Raw genomic sequence first — 12,893 nt, forward strand, 5'->3', positions numbered from 1 at the left:
CAAGCAAGTCCAATTGCCTTCTTTAGCGCCTATGGTTTATGATGACCTGCGAACCTTCAGGCATATTTGCATGTTAGGGCTTACATATTTAGAATGCTAAATATAGTCTCATCCACATGAGTGATGTGTATTGAATGGAGAGCTTGATTGAATTCAGGTCACAAAGGACTTTTATTGATGAAAGTGGTCAATAAACTGGTGTGCCATTTTAGTGGTCCGCTCTATTGACGGCTGTAGTCAGGTATCGCCAACCTTTGTATTTCTGTCTTGGGCTGACCTCAGAACCCAAATAAAATCAGTCGAGTTCAGTTTTATGTACTCCATCAATTTTTCCTGATTTTAAATTTCTGTTGTAGGGATGGTGTCAGTTCTGGACTTGATGCAGGGTGGCTTCCCGTCCCGTGCTCCCTTCCACGAGCTCTACAACATGTACAAGCAGTACATGCCCCCCAAACTCACCCGCCTGGACCCCCGGCTTTTCTGCAAGGTCACATACAAGTTTTTAAATACAGCTTTACTTTCTGTGCTGGACTGTTGCAAAAAAGAAAAAAACAAGTGTATTTACTTTGGGATTAGGTTCTAAACATCTCCATCTGAGGGGCTTCTGTGGTTGGAGTGGAGCTGTTACTGGAGCAGGTGTAGCTGTTAGAGTTAAAATATTAAATTATTAAGTTGTTTCAAATATTAGTTTGGATCACAAATTAAATTTGATTACCACCCCTGACAAAATATGGACTCTACTGAGATTTTTTACTTTGGAGCAAAAATAATAATTCAGATATGACCTAAAATGATTTTTGTTTAACAGCTAAACATTCTGGCTTTGTAAAACATGCCTCAAACAAATTCAGTTAAATTGCTGTACAGTGGTGCTTGAAAGTTTGTGAACCCTTTAGAATTTTCTATATTTCTACATAAATATGACCTAAAACATCAGATTTTCACACAAGTCCTAAAAGTAGATAAAGAGAACCCAGTTAAACAAATGAGACAAAAATATTATACTTGGTCATTTATTTATTGAGGAAAATGATCCAATATTACATATCTGTGAGTGGCAAAAGTATGCAAACCTTTGCTTTCATTATCTGGTGTGACCCCCTTGTGCAGCAATAACTGCAACTAAACGTTTCCGGTAACTGTTGATCAGTCCTGCACACCGGCTTGGAGGAATTTTAGCCCATTCCTCTGTACAGAACAGCTTCAGCTCTGGGATGTTAGTGGGTTTCCTCATATGAACTGTTTGCTTCAGGTCAAGTCAAGTTTATTTGTATAGTGCTTTTAACAATAAACACTGTTGCAAAGCAGCTTTACAGAATTTGAACAACTTTAAAATATGAACTAATTTTATCCCTAATCTATCCCCAATGAGCACGCCTGTGGCGACGGTGGCAAGGAAAAACTCCCTTAGATGACATGAGGAAGGGACTCAAAAAGGCTCTCATCCCCATCTGGGCAACAACAGACATGACTATAACATTAACAGTCCTAACAAAGTCAGCTTCGTTGATGCTATAAATCCCCCCACCGATGGAAACCAGAGCGCAAAAACGTTCATGACAACTGTAGTCCCAAAGTCAGCAAGTCAACTGCAGTCCCCAGCCACAGAAGCACCACTGCAAGAGTACAGAGCGTTCTCCAGGCGCGACCCCCAACTGTCCACATGGGGCCGCCCTCCACAGGAGCGATGTGATGAGACTCCAACCAGACACAGGGCACCAGGATGGATCAGGCAGGTCTGAGGAGCAGAAGAGGTCAGCATCTCGATCCCAGGACCGGCATGGAACTCGGAGGGACATATTTGGGGGGAGAAGAGCGAGAAAACACAGGTTGTTGGGTATGCCCAATGTCAATAAGTAGGAACAGTATACATATTACACTGAGTACAAGCAGGGACTCCGGCAACTAATTATGACAGCATAACTAAAAGGGGAGAGCCAGAAGGTAACACAGGCATGAGGGAGCCCCGGGACATAAAGCAGTCAGCCACTACACCGTCAACAAATTCGACTGAGCAAGCGAGTGGGGGACTGACAGCATACATACATCCCAGTTTACCAGAACACTCTGTCTGAGGACCCTCCAGATCTATACCTTTACCTCATAAACACCATTAACAAAAGGCTTGACTAAACAGATATGTTTTCAGCCTAGACTTAAACGCTGAGACTGTGTCTGATTCCCGAACACTACTTGGAAGGCTGTTCCATAACTGTGGGGCTTTGTAAGAAAAGGCTCTTCCCCCTGATTCAGGTCCTTCCACAACATTTCAACTGGATTAAGGTCAGGACTTTGACTTGGCCATTGACATTAACTTTTATTCTTCTTTAACCATTCTTTGGTAGAACGACTTGTGTGCTTAGGGTCGTTGTCTTGCTGCATGACCCACCTTCTCTTGAGATTCAGTTCAGGGACAGATGTCCTGACATTTTCCTTCAGAATTCGCTGGTATAATTCAGAATTTGTTGTTCCATCAATGATGGCAAGCCATCCTGGCCCATATGCAGCAAAACAGGCCCAAAGCATGATACTACAACCCCGATTTCAAAAAAGTTGGGACAAAGTACAAATTGTAAATAAAAACGGAATGCAATGATGTGGAAGTTTCAAAATTCCATATTTTATTCAGAATAGAACATACTGTAGATGGCATATCAAATGTTTAAACTGAGAAGATGCATCATTTAAAGAGAAAAATTAGGTGATTTTTTTTTTTCATAACACATCTCAAAATTGGGACAAGGCCATGTTTACCACTGTGAGACATCCCCTTTTCTCTTTACAACAGTCTGGAAACGTCTGGGGACTGAGGAGACAAGTTGCTCAAGTTTAGGGATAGGAATGTTAACCCATTCTTGTCTAATGTAGGATTCTAGTTGCTCAACTGTCTTAGGTCTTTTTTGTCATATCTTCCGTTTTATGATATGCCAAATGTTTTCTATGGGTGAAAGATCTGGACTGCAGGCTAGCCAGTTCAGTCCCCGGACCCTTCTTCTACGCAGCCATGATGCTGTAATTGATGCAGTATGTGGTTTGGCATTGTCATGTTGGAAAATGCAAGGTCTTCCCTGAAAGAGACGTTGTCTGGATGGGAGCATATGTTGCTCTAGAACCTGGATATACCTTTCAGCATTGATGGTGTCTTTCCAGATGTGCAAGCTGCCCATGCCACATGCACTAATGCAACCCCATACGGTAGCATCAGAGATGCAGGCTTCTGAAGTGAGCGCTGATAACAACTTGGGTCGTCCGTCTCCTCTTTAGTCCGAATGACACAGCGTCCCTGATTTCCATAAAGAACTTCAAATTTTGATTCGTCTGACCACAGAACAGTTTTCCACTTTGCCATAGTCCATTTTAAATGAGTCTTGGCCCAGAGAAGATGTCTGCACTTCTGGATCATGTTTAGATACGGCCACTTCTTTGAACTATAGAGTTTTAGCTGACAACGGCGGATGGCACGGTGAATTGTGTTCACAGATAATGTTCTCTGGAAATATTCCTGAGCCCATTTTGTGATTTCCAATACAGAAGCATGCCTGAATGTGATGCAGTGCCGTCTAAGGGCCCGAAGATCATAGGCACCCAGTATGGTTTTCCGGCCTTGACTCTTACACACACATTCTTCCAGATTCTCTGAATCTTTTGATGATTTTATGCACTGTAGATGATTATGTTTGAACTCTTTTTGCAGTTTTACACTGTCGAACTCCTTTCTGATATTGCTCCACTATTTGTCGGTGCAGAATTAGGGGGATTGGTGATCCTCTTCCCATCTTTACTTCTGAGAGCCGCTGCCACGCCAAGATGCTCTTTTTATACCCAGTCATGTTAATGACCTATTGCCAATTGACCTAATGAGTTGTAATTTGGTCCTCCAGCTGTTCCTTTTTTGTACCTTTTAACTTTTCCAGCCTCTTACTGCCCTGTCCCAACTTTTTTGAGATGTTGCTGTCATGAAATTTCAAATGAGCCAGTATTTGGCATGAAATTTCAAAATGTCTCACTTTCGACATTTGATATGTTGTCTGTTCTATTGTGACTACAATATCAGTTTTTGTAAATTATTGCATTCCGTTTTTATTTACAATTTGTACTTTGTCCCAACTTTTTTGGAATCGGGGTTGTATTACCACCACCATGTTTCACAGATGGGATAAGGTTCTTGTGCTGGAATGCAGTGTTTTCCTTTCTTCAAACAGAACGCTTCTCATTTAAACCAAAAAGTTCTGTTTTGGTCTCATCCATCCACAAAACTTTTTTCCAATAGCCTTCTGGCTTGTCCACGTGATCTTTAGCAAACTGCAGATGAGCAACAATGTTCTTTTTGGAGAGTAGTGGCTTTCTCCTTGCAACCCTGCCATGCACACCATTGTTGTTCAGTGTTCTCCTGATGGTAGATTCATGAACATTAGCCAATGTGAGAGAGGCCTTCAGTTGCTTAGAAGTTACCCTGGGGTCCTTTGTGGCCTCGCCGACTATTACACGCCTTGCTCTTGGAGTGATCCTTGTTGGTTGACCACTCCTGGGGAGGGTAACAATGTTCTTGAATTTCCTCCATTTTGCACATGATCTGTCTGACTGTGGATTGCTGGAGTCCAAACTTTTTTTTTTTTTTTTAAGAGATGGTTTTGTAACCTTTTCCGGCCTGATGAGCATCAACAACGCTTTTTCTGAGGTCTTCAGAAATCTCCTTTGTTCGTGCCATGATACACTTCCACAAACGTGTTGTGAAGATCAGACTTTGATAGATCCCTGTTCTTTAAATAAAACAGGGTGCCCACTGATGTTTTAGGTCATATTTATGCAGAAATGTAGAAAATTCTAAAGGGCTCACAAACTTTCAAGCACCACTGTAATTAATGCTGGTTCCTCCCTGATCAAGTTGAAGAAACAATTATGGACTCAACCAATTAGTATTTTGTTCCATGTCTTCAGGCTCTTACAACAGCTTGAATTCTTTGAGGCATGGACTTTCACGAATGAAAACCAATAGTCTTCATCAATCAGGTTCCAACTTTCTTGTCTCACGGTTGACAGATCAGCTTTGCAGACTGGAGCCTTGTCATGGACCATTTATTTATTTACTTACTTGCTTCCCAATTTCCACCATGAATCAGACTGAGATCTGGACTGTTTGCTGGCTGTCTCATTGAGTTGACATGCCTTTCCTGAAGAAAAGTTTTTACGCTCTGTGGCAAGAAGCATCATCATCCTGAAAAATGACCACCATCATCAAACCTACTTTCTGTTGATGGAATGTGAAAAGTGTCCAAAAGTTCAGTGTGCACCTGGGCATTTACTGTCGAGGTAATAACCATCATCTCCTCCGGTCCTTTACCCGACATTCAACCCCATGTCATTAATGATCATAGAAATTTGCCTTTTTTTTTTTAAATTCACGCAGTCGTCTTTTTTTGTTTCACTGAAATGGCACCAAACAAAAGTTCCAGCATCATCTCCTTGGCCAGTGCAGATTTGTGATTCATCACTTTCATCCAGTTATCCACAGTCCATGACTGCTTCTCTTCAGCCCACTGGAACCTTGTTTTCTTCTGTTTAGGTCTTAATGATGGTTTACGTTTGGCTTTTCTGTATGCAAATCCCATTTCCTTAAGCTGATTGCTTACAGTTCGGTCACAAACATTGACTCCTGCATAGTTTTCCCCAAAGCGTTTTGGTGTATCGGGCCCGATACGCTTGCTCTGCCTTCTGATATGCTTAGTCGCTTTAGTTAAAATCCGATACGTTTAGATTTATACCGATACGCTAAATTTCCTACCCACAAGTAACTAGATACATAGTAGAGCAAATAACAGATCCATTTACATATTGATTGATATTTGTGTTAAACAAGCGGTCTTTTTTCCAATGTTTGTGTTGATTCCGTCAAAGTAATATGTCTGCGTGGTATGATGTAAACAAACTGTAATCTGTTGGCTATGTCAAGATCACGTGTTCAAACCGTCCAATAAAAATATCAAAAGAAACCGTCAGACATCCTGGAATTTTCCGATTCGTTATAAGCAATCTCATTGGCTGTCGATGTTGTCCCCCGCCAGACGGACAAAGCCGACTGATTTTAATCACAAAAGTTTGACCTAGTCTATTATCATTCATGAATGTGTTTTATAAGTACATAATCTTTCTGCAAACTTAAATGTATGAATTAAGTTTTCCTTTAAATGTGTTTTAATCTTAATCTAGTCCATTTAATAAAGTGCCAAAATTTAAACTTTATAATACGCAGTTGCCTTACTTTTTCAGTGTATCCTAGTTATACATATATTATGGTAATTGCATCAGAAACATTCTAAATCATTACAGTTATAGTACTATAGCAACTTATTTTAAGGTGGCAGGTCTTAGGTTCAGATCCCTTTGTGATCAACAAGAGGTCATGATGATCGATTCTCTTCATTGGATTGCATAAGATGGAGCAAACCACTGTTCATATTTTCATGCACATTTTTGTTACAACACTACTTGATCATCGATAATTAAGGAGCCCTGTAGATTTTCAATCTATCTAGTTTAACTTGCATGTTGAACTTTTAAGGTGAAATTTAAAATGTGTGTACATTAATACTATTTAGGTCAGAAATCATTGAAACACTGGTAAAATCTATCCTATAATGCAGGGGTCACCAAACTTTTTTTCTCTGGGGGCCACACTCTCGTTCCTGACTGTGATGGGGGGACCGGGGTCGGGTCAGCTATATAACATAGAATTGTATGACCCAGACAAATATGACCACCAGCAGGCCTCAATGTGTAGTAGAGATTACTAGCCTGGCACAGCCATCCCCACTACTATATCCACACTTGATTCCTGGCACATAATTGTTTATCCTTACTAGTGGTTTGCAAAAGTATTAATTGAGTCTTCACACTTTGTTTTAATTTGAAATACCATAGATATTCCATTTATTTATTTTCTAATAAAAATAACATCAAAGCTGTCAAGGTAAGAAACATCTGCCTAGTTGAGGTGATTGACACTGGCAAAGGTGAGTGGAAAATTATAAATTGTAGGTAGGCCTGTTGATATTATTCATAATATTAATAATAATTGTGTGCAGCATTTAATAAAGGTCAAGTAAATAGGCCTATAAAATAAATGCATTTAAAAAAACAGTGAAATTATAATATGATCAATAGATCACAGCAGTTGTGCTGTGTCCTGCACGTCATTGCTCTCATCCATGGCCAAAGCAAAAAACTCGAATTCTGACGCTCTCTCATTCAGCTGGTCATACATGTTGTCCCCCAAATCTTTGGTTCGCCTAGTCATAGTAGGTGCGGAGAGACTCACCGCGTTGAGCGCATCCTTCTTGTCGGGACACACCTCCTCGGCCACAGCAAGCATGCATACTTTTAACAAAGTCGCCATCAGTAAACGGCTTTCCATGGGTAGCTAGTAGGTGAGCTACCTTATAGCTAGCTCGGACAGCAGCCTGGTTGATCTGGGTTTGGTGAAGGAATACATTCTGTTGTGCAGCCAGTCCGCATTTCATCCTCCGAATCCTGTCTTCTCTTGTTTGCCCTCGCAAACTAGCATACTCTTTGTGGTGGGTTTCGTAGTGACGACGCAGATTATATTCTTTGAAAACCGACACACTTTCTTTACATACAAGACAAACTGCACGGTCCTTACACTGAACGAAAAAATAATCGGTGGTCCACTGTTCTTTAAAAACTCTGCTCTCTCTGTCAGCTTTTCGCTTACCGCTAGCCATTTTGCTGTCCTGAACACTGACAGTTCTTTGCGCATGCGCTGCCTGTCACTGCTTGATTGCGAGCATACGACGAAAATTCGGAAAATATGAATAGTTCATTTTATAACTAAATATCAATTTTAATTTATAAAATCAACAAAATACAAGATGCAGACATGTTATTATTTGCCAAAAAGCAATTTAAAAAAATGGGCCATGACCATTTTTGGGGATTGCCTCATAGGGCCGGTTCAAGTGGTGGGGGGCAGAGGGGCTGGGGGGCCGGTCAAAGGGGGGTGGCGGGCCGGAGTCGGCCCGCGGGCCATAGTTTGATGGCCCCTGCTATAATGTATCTAAAACCTCTGAGACCCTGAAAATGCACCTGAGAGCATCTATTTTTAAAAAATTTTCCAGGGGGGCATGATAATACAAAGATGCTTGTCTTTGTATTATCATGCTAGAATTTAGGGTTTTAATTTTTTTCTGGGGAAAACAGTGTTCTGTTTCTGCCCGTTTATTTTTCATTTCTTTTGTTGTGCATATTTCTTTGTCTTCTGTCCTGACTCTTTGACGTATGTCAAGCTGAAGTTCTTCCTGGTCGACCCGTATGTCTTCCTTTTACAACCTTCCCATTTATTTTGTTTGTACTCCCTCCAAATTTTAGACACAAGTGACTGGGAACAAACAACAGCTTTTGCTGCGCTCCATGCTGAATTACCTTCTTGAAGGAGTTTTATTATAATCCTTTCCATTGTTTCAACTGACGGCTCTCTTGTTGGTGCCAGGTTTCTTTTCAGTCAGCCAGGTGTAACGACTCATTAAAGACTGCAAGCACTCTCTTTTAACTACACGCTGATTTGCATATTAAGACCTTTTTTTGTCGGTATTTGTTTTAGAAATGCAAATTATAAAGTGATTCCATCATTGTTTCCTCAACTTGATTAGGAAATGAATACACCATTTAATTACAGCAATTTCTTTTCATTTCTTTGAGGTATATTTTACAAAACCTGAATGTTCAGCTGTTAAACAAAAACAGTTTAGTGTCAGATCTGTGAATTATTGTTTTTGCTACAATGTTTGAAAAAAAAAACTGAATGAACATCCTCCAAGAGTAAGTAATTTCTCATATATATATATATATATATATATATATATATATATATATATATATATATATATATAATGAGAAATTAATTTGATTTTCATTCTTTTTTCCTCATTGTACACACTGCCTTTACTTTCTTCCTTTCTTGTTGTTTGCACAAGGTTTCTTTCTTTCTCGTTTGCACATTTTGCCCTTTATTTATTTATTTTCTTTTTTGCTGTTTGCACGTCTTTCTTTCTTTCTTTCTTGATTTGCACATGGCTCTTCTTTCTTGCTGTTTGCACATGGCTTCTTTCTTTCCTTCTTTCTTGCTGTTTGCACATGGCTTCTTTCTTTCCTTCTTTCTTGCTGTTTGCACATGGCTTCTTTCTTTCCTTCTTTCTTGCTGTTTGCACATGGCTTCTTTCTTTCCTTCTTTCTTGCTGTTTGCACATGGCTTCTTTCTTTCCTTCTTTCTTGCTGTTTGCACTTGGCTTCTTTCTTTCCTTCTTTCTTGCTGTTTGCACTTGGCTTCTTTCTTTCCTTCTTTCTTGCTGTTTGCACTTGGCTTCTTTCTTTCCTTCTTTCTTGCTGTTTGCACTTGGCTTCTTTCTTTCCTTCTTTCTTACTGTTTGCACTTGGCTTCTTTCTTTCCTTCTTTCTTACTGTTTGCACTTGGCTTCTTTCTTTCCTTCTTTTTTGCTGTTTGCACTTGGCTTCTTTCTTTCCTTCTTTTTTGCTGTTTGCACTTGGCTTCTTTCTTTCCTTCTTTTTTGCTGTTTGCACTTGGCTTCTTTCTTTCTTTCTTTCTTCTTTCTTTCTTTCTTCTTTCTTCTTCTCTTCTTTCTTTTCTTTCTTCTTTCTTTCTTTCTTTCTTCTTTCTTCTTTTCTTTCTTTTCTTTCTTTGTCTCTTTCTTTCTTTCTTTCTTTCTTTCTTTCTTTCTTTTTCTTTCTTTCTTTCTTCTTTCTTTCTTTCTTCTTTCTTTCTTTCTTTCTTTCTTTCTTTCTTTCTTTCTTTCTTTCTTTCTTTCTTTCTTTCTTCTTCTTTCTTTCTTTCTTTCTTCTTCTTTCTCTTTCTTTCTTTCTTTCTTTCTTTCTTTCTTTCTTTCTTTCTTCTTTCTTTCTTTCTTTCTTTCTTTCTTTCTTTCTTTCTTTCTTTCTTTCTTTCTTTCTTTCTTTCTTTCTTTCTTTCTTTCTTTCTTTCTTTCTTTCTTCTTTCTTTCTTTCTTTCTTTCTTTCTTTCTTTCTTTCTTTCTCTTGCTGTTTGCACATGGCTCTTTTTCTTTCTTGCTGTTTGCACGTCTTTTTCTTTCTCTCTTTTCCTTCCTCCCTCCCTCCTAAAAACTGACACTGGAGACTTTTTCCGTACACGTCACATAAACACCTCCTAACAGAAACCCTCACCATGTTAAAATCAATCAGCTCAGATGATGTGGAGAATCCACCCTACAGGTCCCTGTGAACGAGCTGTTAGCATTGAAACAATGTACTGGAACAAGTGCACTGATCTTGCAGCTGGAAGGACTGTCCACATGTTCTGAACCCAGAATTCCATTTGGTTTGGGTATAAAGAGCATTTCAGGACTAGTGAGTGTAAAGCAGTGTGTTTATGTCCAGTTCAGACTATAAGCAGGATTACTGAAATCCTCTTTTCACTTGTGCTTGGTGTGAATCTCTGTGTAAGATGTTGCTGAGATGGTTCATAGACTTTGTTAAATTGTTGCTGTTTGCTCTTCCTGCACTGCACAGGCTCTGTTCAAAGCTTTGGGCCTGAATGAAAAGGACTACAAGTTTGGACTCACTCGAGTCTTCTTCAGACCTGGAAAGGTAAGACGGGTTAACAGTTCTGTAACTCGCCAGAAAGGAAGCAGGGATGAACATTTATGATTCAGTTCAGAGGAACATGGCTTAGTGTAATGAGAGCAGCAGGATCTGCAGAGTGAACTGCAGTCAGCAGATGGCAGCTACATTTCCACTTAAGTGAATCATTTCTCCATCATAAGGGTGTGTGTGTGTGTGTGTGTGAGAGAGAGAGAGAGAGAGAGAGATACAGATATCAGCCTGGAATCACAGGAGTGTTGTGTTAATGAGGGAATTAGAGGAAGCTGGGAAAAGTCTCCTGAGCTACAGATCTCACTTTCTGTGCCGTGATGAAACCCTGCGTTCCTAATGATCAGTACATTCTCAAACACTGCTTCCATTATGAATGGATTTTTTTCTTCTCTCTGTCTGTTCTTCTTGTATATTTTTGCTTGCATACATAATCCTTTCTTTTTTTCGTTTGCACATGCTTCTTTCTTTCTTGTTTGCACACTTTCTTTCTTGCACACTTTCTTTACTTTTTCTTTGCACACCTTTCTTGTTTGTACACCTTTTTCTTTCTTTCTTTCTTTTTCTTTCTCTTTCTTTCTTTCTTTTTCTTTCTTTCTTTCTCTTTCTTTCTTTCTTTCTTTCTTTCTCTCTTTCTCTCTTTCTTTCTTTCTCTCTCTCTCTCTCTCTCTCTCTCTCTCTCTCTCTCTCAGTTTGCAGAGTTTGATCAGATAATGAAGTCGGATCCAGATCATCTGGCTGAACTGGTGAAACGGGTCAACAAGTGGCTCATCTGCAGCCGCTGGAAGAAGGTTCAGTGGTGTGCTCTGTCAGTCATCAAATGTACGTCACACACAGACGAATACATGGTCTTTTATGTACATATATAATCTTGTATAGATCTACATAAACACATGTAGGCACACAGACATACGGTACCAGTTAAGAGTTTGGATACACCTCCTAATTCAATGTTTATTTTTATGAATTAAGTCACTTCATGTCTTAAAGTAATGATGGACTGTTGTTTATCTTTACTTAGTTGAGCGGTTCTTGACATATGGATTAGTACAGTTGTGGAATAGGGCTATTTAGTGTATTTTTATTATTTACTTTTTGATCTCAGACACATTAAGAAGGCAAGAAACTTGTCCACTAATGAACTTTTGATGAGGCACTCCTGTTAATTGAAAAGCATTCCAGGTGACTCCCTCATGAAGCTGGTTAAGATAATGCCAGTAGTGTGCAAAGCGTCAAGGTAATCTAAAATATGAAACTTTTTTTTTTTATTTAATACATAATTCCATATATGTTCCATGAGGGGAAATGAAATTAGAGGGCATGTCGACCTGCAGAGTAGTGAGAACAGAGTCCTGTAAGACAATGGCAGGGGTTTCCGTGCTAGATACTGAAGAAGTCTGGTTTAGCATTGCTGCCACAGAGGGGTGCGGAGAGTAATTACAGAAGGGGCCCCAAACGGTAAACATTGGATTGTGATTCTCCGAGAACGCATAATACAGAGTTTCAGAGCATAGAGGCAAAGGTGGATGTGTAATAATAGTAGAAGACGGCATCAGATGATATACATAACAACTTTCATTCATGTGTGCTCGTGCAGTCCAGTTAGCGAATTGTCAAAAGATGTTGTCTCGAGGTCCAGCTCGAGCTGGTAACCCTGCTCCGAGCAGCAGTGGAATGGCCACAAAGCTCGTGATGAGGATTTTCATGGTTGTAGTGAGGATGATTGGTCCCAGACGGGGCGCGAGATCTTTTCCCCTCTTTGTTCATGGCTTCTTGTAGAAAGTGATCAGAAGATCCTCAGCTCCTGTAGGATCCCTGTACAGAGTTTAGAGAGGAGAGAGACTAGAGAGGGACACAGAGAAAATGTTAGTAGCAAACTTGTCATTGTAACACATCTTTATTATGGGGCCTTCTTCAATCGTGGAAAAAGGTCAGTTAAAACAGCAGTACGAGTAATGGCGACTATTTCTGCAGGCCCACTATATCTAGGTTCTCCCAATTATCCAAATCGTTTAAAAAGTCGCACCAGCACCTTGTCTCCCATGTGAAAGGGGTGTGTGGGTGCTGCTGGTGGAGACGATATTGTACTATTGACCTTGGTACAAATTTTATGCAACTTATCTATAAGGGCTGCAGAATACTCATCCATATGTGTTTTCAAATCAGGGGTACCCAGAGATGGAGTTCCCTTCTTCCAGGGGAGAGGGAAAGGTCTTCCAAAAATAATTCCATAGGGGGAGTATCCCCCTAGGCTAGGT

General features: G+C 39.9%; 1 protein-coding gene across 5 annotated transcripts in view; it reads left to right on the forward strand.

Annotated features, from left to right (window-relative positions):
- myo6a (myosin VIa) overlaps window positions 1–12,893 on the forward strand; it is a 249,236-nt gene that overhangs the window by 158,231 nt on the left and 78,112 nt on the right. For 4 of the 5 annotated variants that reach the window (XM_060914027.1, XM_060914026.1, XM_060914029.1 and 1 more), the window contains 3 exons: window positions 357–487; window positions 10,555–10,632; window positions 11,328–11,457. In XM_060914027.1, the coding sequence (XP_060770010.1) occupies window positions 357–487; window positions 10,555–10,632; window positions 11,328–11,457 (339 nt within the window). Of the gene's footprint in view, window positions 1–356; window positions 488–10,554; window positions 11,307–11,327; window positions 11,458–12,893 lie in introns of those variants that run through there. The other variant, XM_060914031.1, reaches the window with a different exon arrangement.

Source organism: Neoarius graeffei, chromosome 2 (genome assembly GCF_027579695.1).
Source record: "Neoarius graeffei isolate fNeoGra1 chromosome 2, fNeoGra1.pri, whole genome shotgun sequence".
Taxonomy (NCBI): Eukaryota; Metazoa; Chordata; class Actinopteri; order Siluriformes; family Ariidae; genus Neoarius; species Neoarius graeffei.